The sequence below is a fragment of the Lissotriton vulgaris genome, chromosome 7 (genome assembly GCF_964263255.1).
Source record: "Lissotriton vulgaris chromosome 7, aLisVul1.2, whole genome shotgun sequence".
NCBI lineage: Eukaryota > Metazoa > Chordata > Amphibia > Caudata > Salamandridae > Lissotriton > Lissotriton vulgaris.
The window spans coordinates 362476417-362501364 of record NC_141695.1 but is presented as its reverse complement, the minus strand read 5'-3'; the positions used below and the strand labels follow the sequence as shown (position 1 = coordinate 362501364).

The 24948-nt window shown below is 45.8% G+C and overlaps 1 protein-coding gene across 7 annotated transcripts in view; it reads right to left on the bottom strand.

Annotated features, from left to right (window-relative positions):
- The window catches only part of LOC147701648 (leukocyte immunoglobulin-like receptor subfamily A member 6), a 602586-nt gene extending 582518 nt beyond the window's left edge, over nt 1-20068 (bottom strand). For 5 of the 7 annotated variants that reach the window (XM_086930274.1, XM_086930269.1, XM_086930270.1 and 2 more), the window contains exon 1: nt 19863-20068. In XM_086930274.1, coding sequence (XP_086786400.1) covers nt 19863-19911 — 49 coding nt within the window. In that variant the 5' untranslated portion in view covers nt 19912-20068. The remainder of the gene's footprint in view (nt 1-19862) is intronic. The other 2 variants (XM_086930271.1, XM_086930272.1) reach the window with 1 other exon arrangement.
- Between the last annotated feature and the right edge of the window lie 4880 nt (nt 20069-24948).

The window sequence follows — 24948 nt, the reverse complement described above, 5'->3', positions numbered from 1 at the left end:
AAAGGTACTGTTTTGTGTCTTCCTGACACCGTAGCCGGTCCGCGACGCTGCGGTCAGCCAGAACTGTTTGGATTTGTTGTTCACAACGCTGTGAATGCCCACAATGCATTAACAAACTTCAAAGGCAAACCACACCCTGAAACCCCATGGAAAGCCCTCAATCCCACACTGAGTGGGATTTATGAGGTGGAGAACAACAAACGTATGGTGGAGATTCCCTGCACTCGTAAAAGGTATAAAGTCTGTGTTAGAAATGAGATTTCTGGTTGGCTGAGGTTTGCACCAAAGCCAGGCAGAAAACACCACTCTAGTCAGGATAAGGGAGTTACACTCCAAAAATAACCCCCTTGTTAGCTTAGCACGAGCAGTCAGGCTTAACTTTAGAGGCAGTGTGTAAAGCATTTGCACATAACCGACAGTAATACAGTGTAAGCACTACAAACGGCCACAACACAAGTTTAGAAAAATATCCAATATTTTTATATACTCAGATCAGTTATGATAAGAATCCACTGTACAGTACTTTTAAAATAGTTGCGTTGCAAGATGTCTTAAAAACACAGTTCCTTGATGTCGTGAACAAGCAAGTCCAAACAGTTCTGGCTGGCTGCAGCATCGCAGGTCAGCTGCGGTGTCGAGAAGACCCGCCAACAGTACCTTTCAGAGATGCTGATCGTCGAGGACCTCTCGTTGTCACGCCCGTTGCAGGTCGATCTCCTCACTGATGGAGTCAGGAGCACTGGCGTTTGCAGGCGTCGGGTGCTGCGGTGCAAAACGCAGTGGTGCGGCATGCGGTGCCCTCAGGTTGCGGTGCGAGCAGCGGATTGGTGGCGGCATCAGATGGCGTTGCCGTTGAGACCAGGGTTGCGATGTGAGATAAAGGCGGTGCTCGACCCGGTGCTGGCAGGTCACAGTGCAGTAGCGGTGTCGCTGTTGCTGAAAAGCTGTCATCGGCTGACAACTCGAGTTGGTGATACCTGCTTTGGTAGGCCAAGGTCGCTGTGTGGAATGAGGGCGGTGTGTTGTATAGCTTTACGAGCGGTGCCCCCGAACCACGGTGGAAGCAGCGGCATAGAGTGCGGCGTGGAGTGGCGTCGTCTGGGATACCAAGGCGTCATCGGGAAGCGAGGTGGTGCAGAGTGCGGTGCCTACAGGTCACGGTGCGAGCAGTGGCTCATTAGCGACGTCAGAAGGCGTCGTCAGTGAGACCAGGGTCGGGTGACGGCGTTGTGGCGGTGCTCTCTGCGGAGCCTTCAGGACACAGTGTCGCAGCTGCATCGTAGAGGGCGTCGGGCTTAAAGTCTTTCATGTTCCTGAGACTTTGTGAACAGGGGTCAAGCTCTACCTCAAGCCCTTAGAGATACTCAGCACAAGTAGAGAAAGTTCAGTCCAGTCCTTTCACTGCTTTGTTGGGTTGGCAGCTGCAGGCCAACCCAACAAAGCAAAAACACAGCAAAGGGGCAGTACTCCTCCTGACAGAACTACCAGCTCTTCTTCTTGGCAGGTTCCTTGATTCAAGCGAGTTTCAAAGTCTTGGGGTCTGGGCCCCAATATTCATATCAGCAATTCCTTTGTCCTCTGAAGGCAGAGCGGCCTGGACCTAGTTCAAACCAGTTCACGGTGCATTGTGACTGGGTGCACCTTCTTTCTTTGTCAGTGTGGGCCAGGGTCCTCAGACGCACCACAGGTGGAGGAGCCAGTATTGTGGAAGGTGAGCTCAGCCCTATTCAGACCTAGGCGCTACTCCTCCCACCCATCTAGGTGCAGATGTGCCTATTCAACCTGGCAAAATCCCCCTGTCTCCCCCCAGCACCTGTCACTCACAAACCAGGCAGACAATACACACGTTAGCAGAGGCAGAATGGATGTTTAGGTCAGAAAATACCTACTTTCTAAAAGTGGTATTTTCAAACACAGAATGTTAAAACCAACTTCACTAAAAGATGTATTTTATCAGGCATACTAAACTCGAATTTCTACAATGTTCTCTGAGTCAGTTCGGATTATAGGATGTAATGACCGAACTGCCCATTCTGGCCTACGGAGAACAGGTAGCCTTGCAATAGTGAAAAATGAAGTAGGCTGTAATTCACTATCAGGACATGCCACACACACCAAGGCATGTACTACCTTTTACATACAATGCACCCTGCCCATGGGAGTACCTTGGGCCTATCTTAGGGGCGACTCACATGTAGCAAAGGGAAGGTTTAGGGACTTGCGAGTGTGTGCACTCGCCAAGTCGGCACGGCAGCCCCAGCTGTGCATAGGCTCTGCGATGGCAGGCAAGAGTTACACTTTGCGGGCTGTTTACGTGGGTGGCACAATTAAGGGCTGCAGCCCACCAACAGCATTCGATTTATAGGCCCTGGCACTCGCAGTGCACTTTACTGGGGACTGACACATAAATCAAATATACCAATTATGGAAAGACCAATCCATAACACATTTTATACAGGAGCACTTGCACTTCCCCCTGGACCGCAGTGAGGAAAGTGTGCAGAATCATTGCACCAGTAAAAAACCGGGAGGTCAGAAAGCAGAAAGTCAGGGGAGACACGCCAAAAGATGCCAAGTCTAACAGTCTGCCAGAAATCCCTTTGTGAATTCCTTGAAGGTGTAAGTAACTTATGTTAAGAACTAAATTTAACTTTGCAACTAGGTCCAATGGTCCTTACGAATTCATATAGGTGAACATAACTATTATTGTTTTTGCGAATCTTTTTTTGCTTTTCCACATAATTTATTATTATTTTTCTCATTGAGGCATAAACTAGGGGAATTAAATTATGTCAGTTTGTGGAATGAATATTTTGGATTGTTCTGTTTTTTGTGGCACTGTAGCCTCCTCTTGAAACAAGCACAAAATGTTTCATGAAGGAGAAATGAGTAAAATGTAATTGGCATGTCATGTGAGCACCTTAATTAATATATAGGCAGTATCAAAAATGTAGATTTATCTTTGATGTTAACTCTTGCAATTATAATGAAATTTTAGCAATTACAATTATTATGATGTCATCAGAATTTTATTCATGTGACATAATTCCTAGGAAAATTCAGGATTAAATGCAGTCACATCACTTCCTGTGATGTCATTGAGGTCAAAGGGTGTATGATGTTACTTTCACTACCCCTACTAGTTTGATGAATCGACGCCCATGCATCTGCTACACCAACCCCGTGCATCAGATCTGGCTTGCACACAATTTGGACAAGGGGACCATCCATGGAAGCACAGGATTGCACTATGTCCAAGGCAACTCATCATGCAAACTTAGGCTGCCTCAGAATCGGATGTAGCCCTGTCGCAGTTACTGCCACTATGGAGTGGTGGGGCGGCAGGGCAGCAGGAGCATCAGCTGGGGAGCGGGGGGTTGAATTAAGAAAATGTAAAAAATAACATTACCTGATCCTGCTGCCGCCAAGCGCTTTGGTGCTCCACCCTTATGCTTCTCCCAGCAGTCATACTATGAGAGCAGCGTGGGGATTGGCCTAAGCGGGCTGGTTTTCGCTCCACTCAGGCACAGTGGGTCTGTGCATTTTCCTAGCCCTGCTGTAGAATAAAGCTGGGTTAAAGAAACCTAAGTGCACGTCTGTTTGGCCGGCCTAGTATGGCCGGCCACACAGACATGGGCACTTAGAAGTGCACAACATACCACCTCCTCCCTCCCATGCCGCGGCCCGCCCCTCCCTACACACGCTGGCTCAGAGCCAGCAGCTGAAAACTAAAACAAAAGTAGAATATCTTTTTAATTTTCAGCTGCTAGCTTTGAGCCAGTGGGGGACGCTCCTCCGCCTTTGTAAAGCCTACACAACATTAACAAGTGGCAGTAGCAAGCTATAGCAATAATAATGTAATACTACCTCCCACTTTTCCCCCTGTATTCTAAAATGTTCAGAAAGTTGCAGTAGGGCAGCCTAAAAGTGAAAGGCTGCAATTGAAATGCATGTACACGGCGCAATCTAGAAGCATTCCAAACTACCAACGCACAGAACATTCTCTTTTTAAAAGATGCAATCACCACATATCATTTAATCAATGGCGTGAAAGGTAAATGTTTTACATGTGCTTATCACGTTAACCTGCTGTTCGTTTTCGCTACTAAAGTGTTCTAAAATCATGTCTTCCTATAAATGTGAAAGATGTGCCTGTGACCAAGAGTAGGTGAAAATGAAATCTAAAATTGAACTATGAGATTTACAGTAATTTGTCTATAAATGTATAAAAGTGAGAGAGCGCAATTTGAATAAAACGTATATCCGAGTCATATTTAGAAGCATATAGTATAAACGTAGGAATGAAATGTATATCGTAACGTGAAGTTGACGCCTATAGCATAAAGTTAACAGATGTGACAACGTGATATAGGAAATGTAAATGTATTTACTCTTGAACATGCATTAGATTTAGAAGGCCCGTATGCATAATGGGCTAATGTAGAAATGTGTAGAAATGCTTACGAGATGTAGAACTTGCAAAGTAGAATTCATGTACGTGTGTAATGAAATGGAGAAACGGCGTGAAATATAACGTGGAGAAATGTGCAGAGAACATATATATCAATGTAACAAATGAGAATATAAAAGTTATACTCTACGTAGTTTGTATTCTATGTAAATGTATTCAAGTATAATCAAGGCTTTGCTAAATGCGATTATATATAAATGGGTGTTAAAGGTTATACTGTGTAGAAGAAGTTTGTAGGAATGTTAGAAGAGTTTAGGTCATTTGTGATTATAACCTGACTGACCAAAGGTTCGCACGAGTGTAGTCCGCTGTATGTAATTTAGTGGGCTCACAGGAGTCATGAATAGCTTGATGTGAACGTGAGAGCCAAGGAGTCTAGCTCTCGTTAGATTTAAGGTGACAATGCCGGACGGAGTTTATTGCCTAAACGTGAGAGGAGACGCTTGGAATGTGAGTCTTGTTTTGAAATGACCATTCACAGGACCAAGAAAGGTTATACTCATAGTCGTAAAGTTTAAAGTTCTGTTGAGGTTATAGACTTTTGATCTGAAAGTGTCAAATGAAGTCACCAACAAGAAGACGAAGATGGCGTCTAAAGAAGAAGGGTCAACTTAACGGACGACGCGAAGAGACGAAGCAATGAAAAAGCTAGAAGATGACCTCACGGGGAAAGTCCGTGGTGGGCGTCGAAGGGGCGTTCCACCCACACTGTGATTGTGTATTTTAGGGACAGCACCCCGGGGAGAAGTTAGCGAAGGGCGAACAGCGAAGGTGAAGCAAGTTAGGAGCTCAGGGCGAAGAGCAGATGACTTGAGCAGATGCGCTGAGAGAGATCAGAGCGCAAGAGAGCAGTAGGCCGAGGACCCTTAGAGAGCGGATGGGTAGGCAGAAAGGGTACTGCTTCTTAAACTTAAGTTACCTTTAGAGGCAAAGAGAGTTTGAACTTCTTTGGGAGTCAAACTGCTGACACCTTTTTAGGAAAGGAACTTGCGAAGTAGGGATGTCACTTAGTATAGAGTAGGGACAGATTTAACTTGATTATTTTTCTCTTTCTGTAGATGACGCAGAAGAACCACTTCATATCGATGCTTTTTAATTTGCTGATTCTTGAACTGACTTTAATTGTATTCGTTTGTAGACTGAGGTTCTTTAGGGAATATATGTTCCTTCTAGTTCCTGTATATTTGTTGAATTTGATCCGGAGAGGATTGTATTTGCAACTTTTCTTAATTTTATATTAAACCTTTTTAAACTTTATCAGTTGTAAGTGGTTCTTCAGAGTGGCGTCAGTTTATGGGGTTTATCTAACCTATGCGGGGGTTGTCTTTTACTCAATGACAGATAACAACCGATCCAAATTTGACGAATGAGATAAGTTATCAAATTGATCATAAAAAGATATTAAAATCTCATTCCCCGCAGTTGGTAGCAGAGGATGGTTTTCTTCTTGAGGAAGACAACCTAGGTCAGGTTTAGTTTACCCCAAGGTCCCTAGTCATCGACGACCAGAAGAAGAATCGCAGCCGAAGACGGTGCTGACGGTGCGTCGAGAGAAAAGCAGCAGAGTCGGTCGAGAGTGAGTATAAGGGTCATGCGTTGTAAGATTGCGGTGTTTTATGTTGTTCCTATGTTGTAATGTCAAGCGGAGTTGAATGCCTGTAGTGTGATTGAGGGAAGGTTGTGAGCGCGCGCAACCGGATAAAATCTTGAGTTCAAGGAGAGCTTAAGTGGTTCGGGTGTATCGAACACCCAGAGTAATTTGTCTACCATTGAAAGGGGGTCATGAGGTACCATTGATCGCCCGACAGACCGATGATAGGGGGAGCGTAAGAGTGAGTGTATGAGTAACGGACGCTGGTCGTACGTTTACTGTGTGTAAGTAACCTATCAGTTAAGGTGAGCGTCCGACCGTCAGAGGGAAGAAGTTTCGCCAGTTGAGGTGACAATTACAGTTAGACTGTGGCCGTACAGTCAGAGAAAAGTGATCGCTTGGACGGAAGTAGTCATTTTTCGGTGTATGAATGAAACGCATGCAAGACCGCGAGACGAGTTGAGAAAGGAGGGGAACTGCTGCAGAGGGGACGAGTGACGTCAGCGTAGAGCCGCGCTGAGATTGGTCAGTTGGCGTAGAACCGCGTTGGGATAGGCTGATTAGCGAGAGTCGCACAGGGATTGGTGGTTGTCATCAGGACGTAAACAAGGAAGAGAATTAATAAGAGAAAATCGTAGGTTATCAAAATGAAGTGTTTTAAGAGTTTAAGAGCAATCTTTAGGAGGAATAGAAGAAACTTATATGCCGGAGAAGAAGCTCCACCAGAAGGCACACCAGCTTATCATATGGCAGTAAATGTAGGCTTACACTCGATACTATGGATCTCCGAGTGGAATAGGCTAACTGAAGGGAATAAGGAACTGACGTTTCCGAGATACGGAACGTTTAAGCTAGACGTGTTGAACCAACTGAAAGCGGTAATGCTTGCAATGAGACCTCTACCGAGGCCAACACAGTTCGAAGCCCTTAGTGCATGGTTTAGAGCAGCACACGAAAAGAGCGTAAAGAGGCGCCAAGAAAGAGTGAGACGATCAGTAAAGGCAGTACAGGATGCCAAATGGGATGAGGAAGCTAAGAAGTGGAGAGTGCAAAAGATAGAAGCGGACAAACTGTTTACAATGATAGAAGCCACGGGAGAAAAGAAACCTCTAGAGGAAGATGAGGAAAGCGAGACGGAGGAGGATCTGATAGAGAGGCTATTAACAGATAGACCACCTCCGTACAACAGCGAAACCGCAAGTCCCATACTACAGCAAGGGGACGGAGCTAGGTGGGGGGAATATAAATCGATCCCAGTAACAGAGTGGGATTCCAACAAGAGTGAGGAAATACCTCAATCTAGTTCCGAACAGAGAGTAGTGGGAAGATTCGTGGTCCAGAAGGTGCCAGAAACGCAGCATGCTAGGTCGTACCAAATGCCAGACGCTTTACAGGTACCTGTTACCATAGGCCCAATCTACAACCCAGAAGGGGTCCAGCAGGAGGAACAGGCACGATGGGACAGAGAAAGGGCAGAGATGGAGAATAGGAATGCCATGATAAATCCTCAGAGGCAGATATTAGCACCAATGAGTCGGAGTACCCCATTAGATTCCGCAACGGGTCCCAGGATAGAACAGGGGGGTCAAAGAGGGCCAATGGATTTAAGGGGACCTAAACCGAAATCCCATAAGGAATTAAGGGAATACCTGAAAGAATGGGATACTGCCGAAGAGGCTCGGAATAAAAGTTTAGAAACAGGAGCGGAGTGGAGAGACCAGGATAACAGGATTCTCTCTCATTGTGGAGCTGGCGAAAGCAGCCCAGAGTGGGAGAGAGGGAGTCGAGAAAGCAGAGGAGATACTTGCCCTACTATCAGCGGCAATAGGCAAATGTGCGACGATAGGAGTGCAGGGTGTGGCGAAGTGCCTCGCGTCACCTTTAGTGAGGGAGAACGAAGGACGCAGGAGTACCGAAATACTTTCAGATGCACTCACCATACCCCAGATGAGAATGTGCGACATTGGAATCACGGAAACATGGAGAGTCGCGAAGGGTCTCGCCATGCATCCGGTGATCATGGGCGAAGTCATGAGAATATAGGGAGTCGTGAAACGTCTCGCCATACTTCTGGTGGTCAAGAACGAGATCACGGGAACATGGAAGACCGTGGAGGACCTTTCATTTTGTTGAGCGACACCAGACAGCAAGCGAGTTACGGTGGTTTAGAACAGAACGGTGGATCCTATCTCGTATCTGGAGAAACCGAGCCGAAAAGACGGAATGTAGGGATGGGGGATGGAGCATTGTTCCACCACACCCCACGGGAAGATGGAAAGGCTTGGGATCTAGAGAGGTGGGAACAAAGAGATGGAAGGAAAACTCCTCATAACTCACCTGTGTTTAGGCGTAGGGCGCATAGTGGAGGTGAGAGGGGTGTAAGAGAACAGCCTAGGACTGACGTACTGAGAGCTGAAATAAAAGCGAGACGGATTGATGTAATGAGTTTGAAATCAGACTTGGATGAAATAATTGACGGCACAGTGGCAATAGAGAGGTTAGAGCTGTACGCACCAGATGAGATACTGTTTTTATCTAAAGACGTTACTCGGAAAGCGAGAGCAGCTCATGAGAAGTTAACGGAATTGGCAGAAAAGTACATGATAGACATATCACGAACTAAAGCTTTGCAGGCCAACCATAGGCTGAATTGCACGGATCGGGATCTAGATGAGCGCAGAACGATTGGACTAAGAGTACACATAAGGGAATTAGTAATGTGTATTAGGATATGGAGAGATCTGGATAGATGGGAGGAAAGATGGTCCAAGAAGGGATCTGTCAGGAGGAGTGCACTTGTGAAGTCCCAGGATACAGACCTAATGCGAATGGAAGCTTTCCCTTTGCGAGAAATCGCCAACAGAAACTACGTTCATGTACCCTGGAGTAGGGGGGATTTAGCGGCATTCACTAATTCCTTCCCAAAGCTTAGAGAAAATCCCGTAGAGTGGTACAAGCAGGTAGAGAGATTCGTGAAGATCTCTAAGGTGCTGTGGATCGATTTGAACACACTGTTCGATATCGTAGTACCCGGAGATTTGTGGACGGCATGCAAACTTAGTATTGAATGGCCCACTTGTGAGCCTCCGAGAGATACCCGGACAAATGGTCCATCAGATAGAGTCATGGAGAAATACGAGAGAGTAATAACATGGCTAAAAGAGAAAGTGCCGGTGCAAGACATAGACTGGGTTAAGATAGATCGAACGACTCAGGAGCCCAAAGAGACAGTTCACGAGTTCTATGAGAGATTACTGAAAGCATTCAAGCAGTACAGTGGGTTAGACGTAATGGATCCTAAAGACATAGGACAGTTTGTGTCGAAGTTTGTTCTCGGATTGAGACCAGACATAAGCCTAATGATTCAACAGCATTTGATCTGTTGGCAGAACAAACCTTTAGATGAAATTCTGAGGTATGCAAGGTACTGTAGCGATGAGATAGATTCTAAGGCAAAGAAACTTAAGGAAAAGCTAATGCTAGTACAGATGCAAGCAGCTGGAAAGGGTGGACAGCGGCAACAGGGAACAGGAACGCAAGCAAAGAAACAGAATAATCAGAGCAGAGATGAGGAGGAAAGACCGAGACCGAGAATGGATATTGCGACACTGAAAAAGACAACGAGGTGCCATCAGTGTAACGAGGTGGGACATTGGAGACGCGAGTGTCCCTACAATGTTGAGACAGGGGAATTAGAACAAGAGGAGGAAGAGGTACAGAACAACGTGGTTATGGGAGCAATAGTCCCGAAGGGAAAGTTTATCAAAGGGGGGACTCAGACTCCTCGAGCCCCGTTTCCTCAACCACCTCGCATTACAAATGGAGGGAAAACCTATAGACAAATGCCATTGTTCGTAGGAGGAGAAGAATGCTACTACGTTGATCCTCTTACAGGGCAACGAGTGAATAGGGAGGAAGACTGTACTCTAGGAGCAGCCCTGGAGGTAGATCAGAGAGGACCATACGTAGAGGCTGAAGTGGCTGGATGTCCTACAACCTTTTTGGTGGATACGGGGGCCACTCGATCCACGTTGAGATCAGCGGTAGTCCCAGGTCTGCCAATATCGGGAGAAATGATTCAGGTGGTAGGAGTCGCAAACAAGAGGATGACGAATCCTCTGACAGAACCAGTGTCAGTGAAGATAGGGAATTACAGTGACGAACATCAGTTTGTGATCTGTGATTCTAGCCCTGTGTGTTTGCTAGGAAGAGATCTGTTGTGTAAACTGAACTGCACAATACATTGCACACCTGAAGGAGTAGAAGTGCAGACTAACGATGAGGATGCCGATTTTAAAGTTGTAAACTCGCAGGAATGTGTGGAACTATATCCTACCTTAACAGTGGAGGAGCTTCCACAGGATTTGAGGGAGAAAGTGTCAGCTGAGGTGTGGGATTTTACCGGAGAAGAAATAGGATTAATCAAAGGGGTAGAACCAGTAAAGATCCTGGTAAGACCCAATGCTGAGTATCCAAGAACACCACAATACAAGTTGACACCGGAGACGATTGCAGGAATAAAGCCTGTGATCGAATCCATGATTAAACAGGGAATACTGAAGGAGATCGTGGGTAGTCCATGTAACTCCCCGATTATGGGTTTGCAGAAGCCTAGTGGAAAATACAGAATAGTGCAGGATCTTCGAAAGATTAATAATATTGTTGTCTCATGTTGTCCAGTGGTACCGAATCCATCAGTGATATTATTTCAGATACCGTTCCAAGCTGAATGGTTCACCGTGATAGATTTGTGCCAGGCTTTCTTTTCGATTCCTTTAGACGAAGAGAGCCAGTATCTTTTCGCTTTCAAGCTGGAAGATCGCGTTTTAACATGGTGTCATATCCCTCAGGGGTATACAGAAAGCCCATCGATTTTTAACCAGCTATTGAAGAGAAATCTTGAAAGTCTAGTACTGCCCAAGAATTCGGTTCTGGTCCAGTACATAGACGACCTCCTAGTTGCGTCAGAAACTGAGGAAGCTTGCAGAGTAGACACCATAACCTTGTTAAATCACTTGGCCGAAAACGGACACAAGGTGTCTCCAAGTAAATTGCAATATTGTATGACTGAAGTGCAATACTTGGGCCATAGGATTGAAAAGGGAAAACGGAAGGTGTCTCCAGACAGAATAGAGGCGATTATGAGGATGAACGCGCCTACAACACAAAGAGAGGTCAGGATGTTTCTAGGCATGGTCGGTTATTGTCGACAGTGGATAGCTAACTTCTCACTGAAGGCAAAACCTTTATTACAACTGACGCACAAAGGAGTGAGTGATCCGGTACCATGGGACAAAGATTGTTTGATGGCGTTTTTGCAGCTGAGGGAGGACTTATGTCGCGCCCCGGCTTTAGGAATGCCTGATTACACAAAACCATTTTTGCTTTACTGCTGCGAAAGAGAGGGTTGCGCTTTAGCAGTTTTGGCCCAGATACATGGAGATGCGCGTAGGCCAGTCGCTTATTTTTCGGCTACATTAGATCCAGTAGCCGCAGCGTTGCCCGGATGTCTCAAATCCGTAGCTGCAACGGGTGTCAGCATTGAACGTTCTGAAAGTGTGGTAATGGGACATCAGTTAGTGGTGTACATACCGCATTCTGTGGAATTGTTAATGACCAGGACTAAGACTCAGCATCTGACGAATAGCAGGCTCACACGCTACGAGCAAGTCATATTGGCTGCCGAGAATGTGACCCTAAAGAGATGCTCCGTCTTGAATCCTGCAACTTTGATGCCACTGCCAAATGAGATTGATGATGAAATTTGTACAGATCATGACTGCCTTGATGTGACTGAACTATGCACCAAACCGAGACCTGATATCGTAGATGAGCCATTGACTGACCCCGATGAAATTTTCTTTGTTGATGGTTCATGCGTAAGAGACGATATCGGTCAGCTGAGAGCAGCTTATGCAGTTTGTACGATTACCAGAGTTATAGAAGCCGCTTGCCTGGAAGGAGTACACTCCGCTCAGGTAGCTGAAATTGTTGCTTTGACGCGTGCTTGTTTAGCAGGTGACAAACTTCGAGTCACCATATACACCGATAGCCAGTGAAGATGTTGTGCTCAGCTTTGAGTATCGATCAGAAGTTACATTGCAGCTATCGACCAGAAGCTTCAGGGATCGTAGAGCAAATCAACAGTACAATCAAGTCCAGACTTGCCAAAGTTTGCTCGTCAACATCCCTGAGTTGGCCAGACGCACTTCCAGTGGTTCTTATGAGCATACGTAGCACACCAGATAGAAAAACAGGTCTCTCTCCACATGAAGTGCTAATGGGGAGAGCTATGAGATTGCCATCGGTTCCGACTGCAGCGCTAGTGAACATCACAGACGATTTGATCTTGGACTACTGCAAGGGACTATCTGATGCCATTAATTCTGTGTCCCTCCAGGTCCAGGCTGCAGAGGTTCCATCAGCACAAGATTTGTGCCATGACCTGAGTCCGGGGGACTGAGTTTTGGTGAAAAAACACGTCAGGAAGAACTGCTTAGACGTGCGCTGGAGAGGACCGTTTCAAGTCATACTTGTGACGAACACTGCAGTAAAGTGTGGAGGCCTGCCAAACTGGATACATGCCTCACACACCCGAAGAGTGCCAACACCTCTAGAAGAAACAGATCCTCTCTCGGATGAGAATCCGGCGGAAAGCGGAGAAGCCACAGAGGGGGAAAGCCAAGCTGTGGAGGTGATTGAAGAGACTGAGACTGTGTCGGAACAGGTCGACGAAGGTCAGGACACTAGTGGGACCAAAGTCGCCTCAGGAGAAGAAAGTAACTGGGAAATCGAATCAGATACTGAACAAGCTGAGAGTGACCAAGAGACGAGTCCAAGAACAAGGAGCAGGAGGACAAGGAGTGACGAAGCTAGTTGGCCGGAGAGAAGGAGAAGGCCAAGCTTAAAGGCATAACAAGAAAGAACTCTTGTCCCGATCGCTGAAGAATCGGATCAGGAAGAAGAAACTACAGACTCAGGAACTGAGAGTCCAAGAAGATCGAGAAGGGTACGTGTGCCCTGCAGAAGGTACGCCACCCCAGAGTGGACTTATCTAGCAGATGTCTTGGGGACAGAAATCTGGGAGAGTGAAGGAAGTGAAGGTAATCGATCACGATCCATTTGTGGCAGTGGAGATATGGATGTTGACTCCTGGACTCGAGACTGAGGGGTTACTGACTTTTACACTTCCCATACCCCCATACTTGAGTCGGATCAAAGATTTAGTGTTAAACAGATTACAATTTCCAACATTTGGTCATCAAATTCCAGAGGAAGAAGAAAAAGTCATTTGTTTTGAATTATTGGAACTTGTTGTGAAAGCTGCAGGTACGAGAATAATTGTTGATGCATAAAGACTTTTGTATATAAGCTATAAAGAAGAAGATAACTTAGCGCCGAGTGGAAAGAAGAATAAAATTAGGGATTACATTTAGAGGACGGAGAAGGGTTAGGGTTGTCTGTTGCTAAAGAGAAAAAGACATTGGTTGCGAAAAAGAGACTTTTGTTGATAAAGAGCACTTTAAAGACTGAGAAAGCAAATAAAGCAAACAAAAACTGAAAAAGAAAAACTTTTCGCAAAAGAAGGAGCTACGCTGTTTTGATAACATGGAGAACGGCAACCCAAACCGAAAAGCCAAATGCATAGTAGGTACACTTATAGTAATAGTAATATTTCTCATAATTACAGTAGTGACGATATCATACATAATAGGACATGAAAGTGATAAAGAAATAGCAGATGTAAAGCCTGTAACGACTTTGAAACCTGCTCTTGTGGGGAAGAAGGGGGAGAGCAATGTAATACGTGAAAAGGCGTTACTAGCAGACGAGGCTCGTAGATTACACGTAGACGAGTCACAGGGAAACTTTAGGTCAAACGCATATGCTAAACTATTGTACGAGTATATCGATGCCATGGAGGCCAAAGATTGCTACGTTTGTATGCAATTGCCGGCTTCTGTAGATGAAGGCATTAGATATCATCATCTCCCACTGACTTATGGGATAACATGTAGTTTACTGCTTAGTATATTTTATGGTAGAGAAGGATTTGAGTACTACTTTTCAAATTATGATTCGGTACTGCCTGAAGTTCCGAATTATAAACAAATGAATAAGTGGGACTATTATAAAAAGGAGGATAGACTAGCCAAATTCTTTCTTCCTTGGGATACATTAGATACATCATACGCACGCAGAAATAATCTGACTTGCAAAGTGTCAGAGGTTGAGAAAAAGTTCATAGGACAAGTAGATGACCGATACAGAAGGCAGAAGATTCTAAAAATGTCAGGACAATGGAAAACTGATTGGACCGAAGAAGAGAAGGCACATAAAAAGAAAGGTAGCAATGGTCCAATAGCATTGGATAGAACGCAGAAAGGAAAGTTATGTTTAACTCGAAGCAAGACATATTATGAGAGTGTATTTGTAGGTGAAGTAAATTGCGAACATGCTTTTAGATTAGAGTACTACACGAAAGATTTCATGAAAGGGATGCAAGCTATTCCGAATGTATATTTTGTATGTGGAAGAAATGCCTATGTAAAACTGCCTGACAATTGGTATGGTTCGTGTTACTTGGCAATTGTCTTCCCCAAAATATATCATGCAAAGGATTTAGCGATCATAGAAGGAAAGGCTTCGACGAGAGCGAAAAGGGAAGTAGGAGATGCAGAAGTAGTAGGAGACGTATTTGGAGCGATGTTTCCTTTGTTAGGTTTAATCCTTAACGATGTTAAGATCAGGAGACTAGCTACAGTTGTAGATAGATTGTCTGCAAGTACTGCAAGGTCATTAATGCTAGTAGAAGGCGAGATGCAATCGATTAGAGCAATGGTTCTTCAGAACAGACTTGCTTTAGATGTTCTATTAGCAAAAGAAGGCGGAGTTTGCAAGGCTTTGAAGGTCCAGGAATGTTGTACTTATATTCCTGATAATTCAAAACCACTTGAGAAGGTCATAAGCAACATTACACAGATTCATCAAGAGATCGAAGATTTGTCAAAAATAAATGTTCGGGAAAAAGTAGGTCATGAAGTAGGAAAGGTTGGGAGTTGGTTTGCTAACCTTGGTAAAAGCATAGTATGGTATATATTAAAACCTGTATTAATAGTATTAATTTGCATAATCTCATTGTTGGGGTTAGTGAAACTATATAAATGGTATAGATCGAACCAGTTACAAAGGTCTATGAGAGAACAAGAAAGGAGATTGGCTGCTTTACAAGATCAACAGTATAAAAGTTTGAGAGCACTCGAAACGATAAAAAGAGGGAATGTTGTAACTAGTTCTGTGTAAAAGTGTTATTCAAATTGCATTTAGTGATGACTCCTAAAAGTCATCAAAGGGGGGAACTGAGAGAGCGCAATTTGAATAAAACGTATATCCGAGTCATATTTAGAAGCATATAGTATAAACGTAGGAATGAAATGTATATCGTAACGTGAAGTTGACACCTATAGCATAAAGTTAACAGATGTGACAACGTGATATAGGAAATGTAAATGTATTTACTCTTGAACATGCATTAGATTTAGAAGGCCCGTATGCATAATGGGCTAATGTAGAAATGTGTAGAAATGCTTACGAGATGTAGAACTTGCAAAGTAGAATTCATGTACGTGTGTAATGAAATGGAGAAACGGCGTGAAATATAACGTGGAGAAATGTGCAGAGAACATATATATCGATGTAACAAATGAGAATATAAAAGTTATACTCTACGTAGTTTGTATTCTATGTAAATGTATTCAAGTATAATCAAGGCTTTGCTAAATGCGATTATATATAAATGGGTGTTAAAGGTTATACTGTGTAGAAGAAGTTTGTAGGAATGTTAGAAGAGTTTAGGTCATTTGTGATTATAACCTGACTGACCAAAGGTTCGCTGGAGTGTAGTCCGCTGTATGTAATTTAGTGGGCTCACAGGAGTCATGAATAGCTTGATGTGAACGTGAGAGCCAAGGAGTCTAGCTCTCGTTAGATTTAAGGTGACAATGCCGGACGGAGTTTATTGCCTAAACGTGAGAGGAGACGCTTGGAATTTGAGTCTTGTTTTGAAATGACCATTCACGGGACCAAGAAAGGTTATACTCATAGTCGTAAAGTTTAAAGTTCTGTTGAGGTTATAGACTTTTGATCTGAAAGTGTCAAATGAAGTCACCAACAAGAAGACGAAGATGGCGTCTAAAGAAGAAGGGTCAACTTAACGGACGACGCGAAGAGACGAAGCAATGAAAAAGCTAGAAGATGACCTCACGGGGAAAGTCCGTGGTGGGCGTCGAAGGGGCGTTCCACCCACACTGTGATTGTGTATTTTAGGGACAGCACCCCGGGGAGAAGTTAGCGAAGGGCGAACAGCGAAGGTGAAGCAAGTTAGGAGCTCAGGGCGAAGAGCAGATGACTTGAGCAGATGCGCTGAGAGAGATCAGAGCGCAAGAGAGCAGTAGGCCGAGGACCCTTAGAGAGCGGATGGGTAGGCAGAAAGGGTACTGCTTCTTAAACTTAAGTTACCTTTAGAGGCTAAGAGAGTTTGAACTTCTTTGGGAGTCAAACTGCTGACACCTTTTTAGGAAAGGAACTTGCGAAGTAGGGATGTCACTTAGTATAGAGTAGGGACAGATTTAACTTGATTATTTTTCTCTTTCTGTAGATGACGCAGAAGAACCACTTCATATCGATGCTTTTTAATTTGCTGATTCTTGAACTGACTTTAATTGTATTCGTTTGTAGACTGAGGTTCTTTAGGGAATATATGTTCCTTCTAGTTCCTGTATATTTGTTGAATTTGATCCTGAGAGGATTGTATTTGCAACTTTTCTTAATTTTATATTAAACCTTTTTAAACTTTATCAGTTGTAAGTGGTTCTTCAGAGTGGCGTCAGTTTATGGGGTTTATCTAACCTATGCGGGGGTTGTCTTTTACTCAATGACAGATAACAACCGATCCAAATTTGACGAATGAGATAAGTTATCAAATTGATCATAAAAAGATATTAAAATCTCATTCCCCGCAAAAGCATATGGCTGAATCGAGGTTCCAAATTGTTTGGGATTATCGCATTTATTTCACATTGCTAGTTTCACAAGTAATGGGGAAAATTGGCATTTATAAAACCTGTAAGAATAGGAGCAGAAACTCCGATTCCTGTATTTATTTACATTCCTCAGCCAAAATCTTTAATCCTGTGGTAATCGTGCACCTCGGAATTAGTGTACCTGCGGTATCAGTAATTCCTGGGATCAGATTGATCAAAGCAGTGGTCCCACACAGCCTGTCATCCATATTATTATGTGTCATACTATTACTGCAGGGCTACTGAGGACTCCAGCTGCTGCTTAAGAATCTTGGGCCTCATTCCTCTATATAGTTATGGAACTCCTCAGTGGCTTGCAATATTCTTCCAATGTGCAAAAGGGGGTACTTTATCCAGTATATAATGTGTGTTTCACCATTGACTGGCGAGTATTTCTGTAGGCATAGGGGGACTCGGGATATGTCTACATGTAAAGAGTTGTGAAGTCTGAAGGTACCTTCCAAAGTATATTATTGCTAATATTCATAATTGATTATGCAATTTTATGTATTAAATGAACAAATTCCTGATTGGATTTTCCTGATTGGATTTTGCCTTTTGTGTGGGCCTGATAGTGACTCGCGTATTTGGGTACCTGAGAATTCCGTTAGATTATGCTTAGTTACGCCAGAAGCGCAATTGTGCGTTTGGTGCTATTTTTTAGCACAAAACTGCCTCGTGTCCAAAATGGGCTCGAGAATGCGCTTTGCTCTAAGAAATAGCACAATATGCAACAAAACACAAATAGTGGATGTGAGCAGCCGCTCGTGCTTGCTAATAAGGCTCTTAGGGGAAGATTTTTCCCCAATTTACTCTCCCAGTGTTTGGAGATATTGGCTTAGTCCAAAATGCACCCTTGCGTCCAAAATGGACGTGAGGATGCATTTTGCGCTATGAAATAGTGCTAAATGTAGTAGAATACAAGTAACTAGCGTTAGCACTCACTAAATGTGCTTTTTATTACACGAGCAGGCGTAATTACGTAATCAGTTATTCTGAGTCAGTGAGTAACACGGCATTACGAAAATAAATTCGATTACTCCAGCGCAATCGACATTACGCCCGGGCCTACCATTTTCATCAATGGCAGCAAAGCTCCAGGGCCTGCCATTCGTGCCGTACATTGGGCCCCTTCTTCAACAAATTCTGTACTCATGATAGTTGCCAGACACAAAAATAAATACAAATTCCTAATGAAATTCTTTGAAATGTGTGGCCACCTCTATGGCACGAAACATAGCGCTTTTGCTCACAAGTTGTTAAGATCGAGGGGCCTTTTTATGGAGGCCTTGCGCCGCCGGTGCGTCACTTTTAACATGGGAAAAAGTGACGCACCGGTGGCGCAAGGCTTTCATAAATGAGGCCAGGGGTTCTTAACCTTTTTACTACTCTGGACCCCCAACCTGAGCAAAGCTCTGAACCACAAAACAAGACACAAAGATACATAAACAAGTGTACATAAAAGGGATGCACATAATATGAGATACGGTATTTAATTTGCAAAGAAAAAATACACAAACATTGAAGTTTTATTATAATGACAGTCTGGTGCTTTTCAAACTTTGATTTTGTTTCAAAAAGATGAATTAATATGCTTGACTTTAGCAAGCCGTTATGTCTTTTTTGCTTCATATGCATGTTCTCTTTTTGTCCGTACACCATTAATTAAATCCAGCGAGGCCACCAATCATCCATACTAGATTGTGTTTTTCTGCACCTGTGCAGCTCTGGCAATCCAGCTAAGGATGCCAATTTAATTTATACTCTCCAACTTTAAAATCATTCACATTTCCAAAGCGTTTAACTTTTTTCAATTTTCAATTTTGCTTTAATCGTATATTTAATTTACTAATCTTGAATCATTTTCTATCAGTCGTCGAACCCCTAAGTAGGTGACATGGACAGGGCCAGCTTTAGTGCGAGTGATGCCCAGTGCGACCATTTTTATTTAGGACCCCTGTTTACCTCCTTCCCAACAGATTCCATCACTACCACCCTCCACCACTGCCCTCCTTCCTCCATTGCCCTTTATCACATATGTTTTATTTATTTTAAAGTGCTGGTTGGGATTGGCTTTACTAATAAGAATGTATTTCTCCGTAAACTAAATCTTTTCAGCACCATTATGAATAGACAATGAAAAAAGAGGGGGAGGGGCGGAGGGAGTGGAATAGTGTTCTAACCTATACTATGCAGTTTGCGCACAGCTCCTTGATGACAGTTCATAGGTCACTGTCCTATATTTGGATCCTAAATTATGACCTGCAAGTAACAAAAGGATCTCTGTAGCAAAAGCATTAACACTCTGAGCGACCTACATACAATACAGTTCTTTGATCTGCATATTATACGATCTTTATACATTACTTTATGATGAGTCAAACTGCCACTAGACAAAACCCTGATGCTCACCAGCAGGATCATTATTTACCAGTTATCTTGACATTTTTATTGTTGCCTGAAATCTACTTGACACATAGGACAATCTGCAGCAGGTGCTTGTAAACCCATAAGTTATTTGTAAACATTGCGTCCCCCAAAGTCAGGTGAGGCTGCACCAGTCGCACCACCCCAAAGCCGGCTCATTGGGAGCCTCAGGAAACCGCAAATGCCAGGTTAAGAAGTGAGCAGGCTGGTGGAGATGAATATCCTTATCTGCTGATATGATAATTAGGGTCTGGGTAAATGCAATAAAAGGGATGAGCCGAATAAGACTTACAGCTGAAGAAGAGGCAGGAGGGGAACGCAGGCGACATCTTGAGCAGCATCACAGGCAGACCTCGGCATCCGCTGAAGCTCCTCTCATCCAGCGAAGAGGAACTGACTAGAATCTGTCCATTTCTCAACTCTAACCGATCGAAAACTGCTGTCCTCCCCCTCCTTCTTGGAAACTTTCACAACACCCTTGTGTGTACTTTGTACAATGACAAGACCTAAGAATTTCCAGCTACTCATAAAGAGGAAGGAAATTGGGTTAAGTGTAAGTCACTTCTGCTCCAAGAATTTACTCTTCAGTGAATACCTAAGAAATGTTTCACAAAACTAATAGTTATACAAACAAACATATGTTCCCAAGCAGGTGACACTGTCCTGGATAAAACAGATATATGGGTTAATTTAGAGTTTGGCCAGGGATCTACTAACACGCTAGGTCACATGTGGCATGACCGACATATTTAGAGATCCTCTGCCGGCATATTTAGAGAACCACTCCTTTCGTGCCTCCTTCCAGAAAGGAAGAGGGAGGCCTTTTCAGCCATTTCAGAAGCAAAAGCACGCCAGTGCAGGGAGAGAAGCGCACGGCAATGGGCCACCAGCAATATGCTGGAAATTCGAGGCCGGCGATTGTACATATGGGGCAGCATGTAAGTTCAAACACATATGCTCCACATGCGGGGCACCCTGCAATAGGCTGTAGGCGAACGGACAACCCCAATCGCGTCAAAAGAGAGAAAAAGAAGCAATGAGTCAACCGAAAGAGGTGGAGTAGGGGGAGCAAAACAAGGCAACACCCCACTAGCGAGGTCCCCCATTAACACACAGAGATTACGAGCACTAGCCAACAGATATCACAGCAAATCGGACGCAGACACACTGGTACACAGCTTTGGGAATGGCTTTCTCATCCCCTTCAGCGGCCCCCTCCCTCACAGCTGCGAGAGGAATTTGAAGTCAGTGATGAAACACCCAGGGGTGGTAGCCAAAAAGATGGAGAAAGAGAGACAACTTGGCAGGATTGAGGGCCCCCTCATGGCCGGAAAAGGGAGGGAGCTAGTCATGTCACCTCTGGGGGTGGTACCAAAGACACAAAAAGGGCAATTCCGGCTCATCCACCACCTCTCACTCCCGGAGGGCACGTCAGTAAACGATGGGATTAAGGCTGAGGTGTGCTCAGTAACCTATTACACAATTGACGATGCAATAGACCTGATAAAGACTCCAGGCAGCGGGACTCTCATGGCAAAGGCAGATATCAAGTCAGCGTTCCGCTTACTCCCAGTCCACCCCAATAGTTTCCACTTGTTAGGTTTCCAGTGGGAGGGACTGTACTATCACAACAAGGCAATGCCCATGGGATGCTCAGTGTCACGCGCATACTTCGAGCTTTTCAGCACGGGAAACTGCATTACCTGGACGATTTACTGTTTACCGGCCCAGCTGCATCCCCCGAGTGCGAAGACACACTGAGGGCATTCATTACAATAGGAGACGAGCTGGGGATACCACTATCCAAAGACAAGAAAGAGGGGCCAACTAAAAAGATCACTTTTCTGGGGATCGAGCTGGACTCGGTCACTGGGACGTCTAGGCTACCCCCGAGAAAGTAGAAGACTTTAGACAAGACATAAGGAACATGTGCGGGCGGGACAAGGCCACATTGAGGGACATACAACAGCTCATAGGAAAGTTGAATTTCGCGACAAGGGTCATACCAGCAGGCAAGGTGTTCGCTAGGCGATTGACACAGCTGACACAGGGCCTAACACACAGACACCACCACGTAAGGCTCGGGCCGAGGCAAAGAGGGACCTGCAGATGTGGGATACCTTCCTGGCAGACTTCAACGGGGTGCTGATATGGAGGGAAGGCTGGCTGACCAGTAAACAGATTGAGTTGTACACCGATGTGTCAGGGAGCACAGGGTTTGGAGCGATTTTGAGGGAAAAGTGGAGTGCAGGACTGTGGCCCAGCAGCCGGCACAGGGAAGGCATAACAGGCAACATAACATTCTTGGAGCTCTTTCCCATCGTAGTGGCATTAGTAATCTGGAAAAAGGAGCTCCGGGACATGAAACTGACCCTATGGTCTGACAACAAGGGCGTAGTGCAGGCGATTAACGGAGGGTCGGTAAGGTGCCCAGACACACTAAGACTAATGCGACTTCTGTTTACATTACAGCTGGAAGGCAACATAGAGCTGCGGGCAAGGCACGTGCCAGGGGTTGAGATTGAAATAGCAGAAGCGCTATCGAGAAACAAGATGTGCAAATTCAGGGAGCTGGGACCCAAGGCAGAGAGGAACATGACCCCCTTCCCGAACCAGCTCTGGGAGCTGACAGGCCGGACCTGTCGGAACTGATCACACACGCACTCACCCCAGCTGCAGCCAAATGCTACAGTAAATACGTAGCAAAGGTAATGAGAGTAGGGGGTATACAATTACTAGCCGATGACAGAGACACTCGCAGGGCGGCGGAACAGTTCATTGGCTGGGCCTATGAGGGGAAAAGGTTGAGGTCCTGGGCACAGGCTCACTTGGCAGCCGTGGCCCATTACGCAAAGCTTGAGACAGGTCTCAACCCAATTGCATCCCACTACTTCAGGGCAGCAATGAAGGGGTGGAGGCGGAAGGAAGGAAAGATGGTGGAAACAAGGCGCCCAAGAGACTTTGAGAAGATAGGAGTGCTGCTGGAGGCACTGGAGGGCGTAACAACAGATAGATACGAGCTGCTGCTATTTTGGGCAGCGTTTACCACAGCATTCTTCGGAGCATTTTGCATAAGCGAGTTAGTGGCCCCTGCCAGGGAAGGACAAGCCGAGTACTGCATCCAGGCCGGCAACGTGACCCCCGGGGCAAAGAGAGTGGAAATGGTACTACGGCGGTCAAAGACAGACCAGGCGGGCCAAGGGGCCATAGTCAGGTTACAATGCATCCAAGATCAGAGACACTGCGCTGTATGCTGCCTGTTTGCATTCATGGCGGTACACCCGGCGGGAGAAGGGCCACTTTTCAAACACAGGAACGGCACCCAGCTGAGCAAATTTCAGTTCAAAACAGTGATGCGCCTAGCTCTCAGCAGGGCGAGCCTTCCGGCAAAAGGCTTTGGGTCCCACTCTTTCCGGATAGGGGCGGCCATGACCGCAGCACAGCATGGGATGTCTGAGGCAGGAATACAGGCGGTAGGGCGATGGCGCTCGCGCTCATACAAAACATACGGTCGCCCCCAGCTGTTATGACCAGTAGGCGCGTGGGGCAAACCAGGAAGTGACAGGCCGTTTTTCCATTGCTCCAACAGGGAACAGACCACACCTAGGGGCTCATTAGGATTGCAGATTTTCCGCATCCTCTGGGCTGGCAGAAGCCACCGCCGGCCCGGAGGATGCAGAAAATCCGCTGCGGACTCACTAAAGACCCACTGCCACATTAGGATGGCTGGTGGGTCCTGGTTTCAGTCCTCTGCTTTTCCGCCGCGGTTGGCTTACAACCGTGGCGGAAAAGCTCTAATATGGTGGCGGTGTCTCTCAGACACCGCCAGCCATATTAGGATGTGTTTAAAAAAAATGCTTTTCCGCGGTGGGTTTTCTGCCGTGGAAAAGCATGTGGAAGTTCACTGCGGGGGCCCGTTGCGGGCCCCTTGGGTGAAGGGGAGGGTGGGAGGTGCACATGGGGGGTACCTATGGTACCCCCCTGTATTTGTATGCAGAATTCGGCAGACACCGCATGGTGCCTGCCGCTTTCAGCATACAAATGCAATGTATGCATTTTTACCATTGCCGCAGGTGCATCTTTAAGCCGCACCCGCCGCAATGGTAAAAATAGAGGATGTGACCGCCAGGGTGGCGGTCACATCCTAATTTCACAGGAGGGAACTCCGCAGGCCATGCGGAGGTTCCCTCCTACTCAGGGGTCGCGGACGGACGCAAGTCCGTCCGCGATCCTAATGGGCCCCCTTGGTGGGTGGTGGGGCACTCTTTTGTCAGGCGGATGGACGCTTGGTGGAAAATCTCAGGGGGCTCACTCAGGGACAGGCCAATGCACACATGCGTGTGATGGTTCGGACGGTCGGGCATGCGGAGGGAGCAGCTGGCGGCGGCCCTGAAAGGTCTCCAGGAAGTCGCAGGCCGGCACCCGGACGTTTTGATCATACATCTGGGCGGGAACGAGCTGGCCGGGATTGGGCGGAGAGCACTCCTCCTCGGGATACAGAAAGACCTCATCGAAACGTCCTGGGCATTTGGGCGCACATCAATAATCTGATCCGAGCTAATAAGTAGAAAAGAATGGTGTGGGCGGAATCATACAAAGGGGTTGAAAACTCAAGGAAAAAATTGAACCTCACAGTGAGCAAGTTTTGCAGGGCAAATGGCCTGGCCTCAATCAGACACGGGTTGATACACACAGGCGGCCCAGAATACTACACCGACGATAGGGTACATCTCTCCGAACAGGGCATGAGAATTTCTGGTCCAACTTGTGGGGCGCCATGGTAATGGCGGGGTGTCAGTAGTAAGGCAGGACGTAGGAGGGGGAGCCGCAGGAAGACGGTAGCCTCCCTGACGGCGTGGCGAAGGGCTACGCTGAGAACGGTTGGTATGGAGGCACACTTGAGTGCGGTGCGCCGGAATAGGTCCACTCACCTTCAGATGCCGCACGGCTGGGTGAGGTGGCCTAAGGAAAGTGACTCTGGGATGCCTCACGGCTGGGTTTAATGACTACCAAAGGAAGGGGTAGTAATCAGAGACGGCCCAGCCCCCGCCAGATGGCAGGGCACAACAAAAGCGGACAAGGTAGCGAGGCGGCCTAACTCTGGGGACATAGGCTACCCCCCCTTCCTGCGCAAATGAGGCGCAAAGAAAATTCCAACCTACCAAAGAACCTGCCCAGAAGGGCCAAGAGAAGATCACAAGGAAATGCATAATCAGATAACATGCAAAGTGCAAAATATAACTGTTTCCTTGTAACCCTAATAAAACTGCGGCCAACAAATGACCACCACAAGACAAGAAGTGTAGTGGCTTTTCTTGGCGGGAGGGAAAATACCGAAGGGAAGAGGATGGTGTATGCACGAGGAGTGGGGCAGAGTG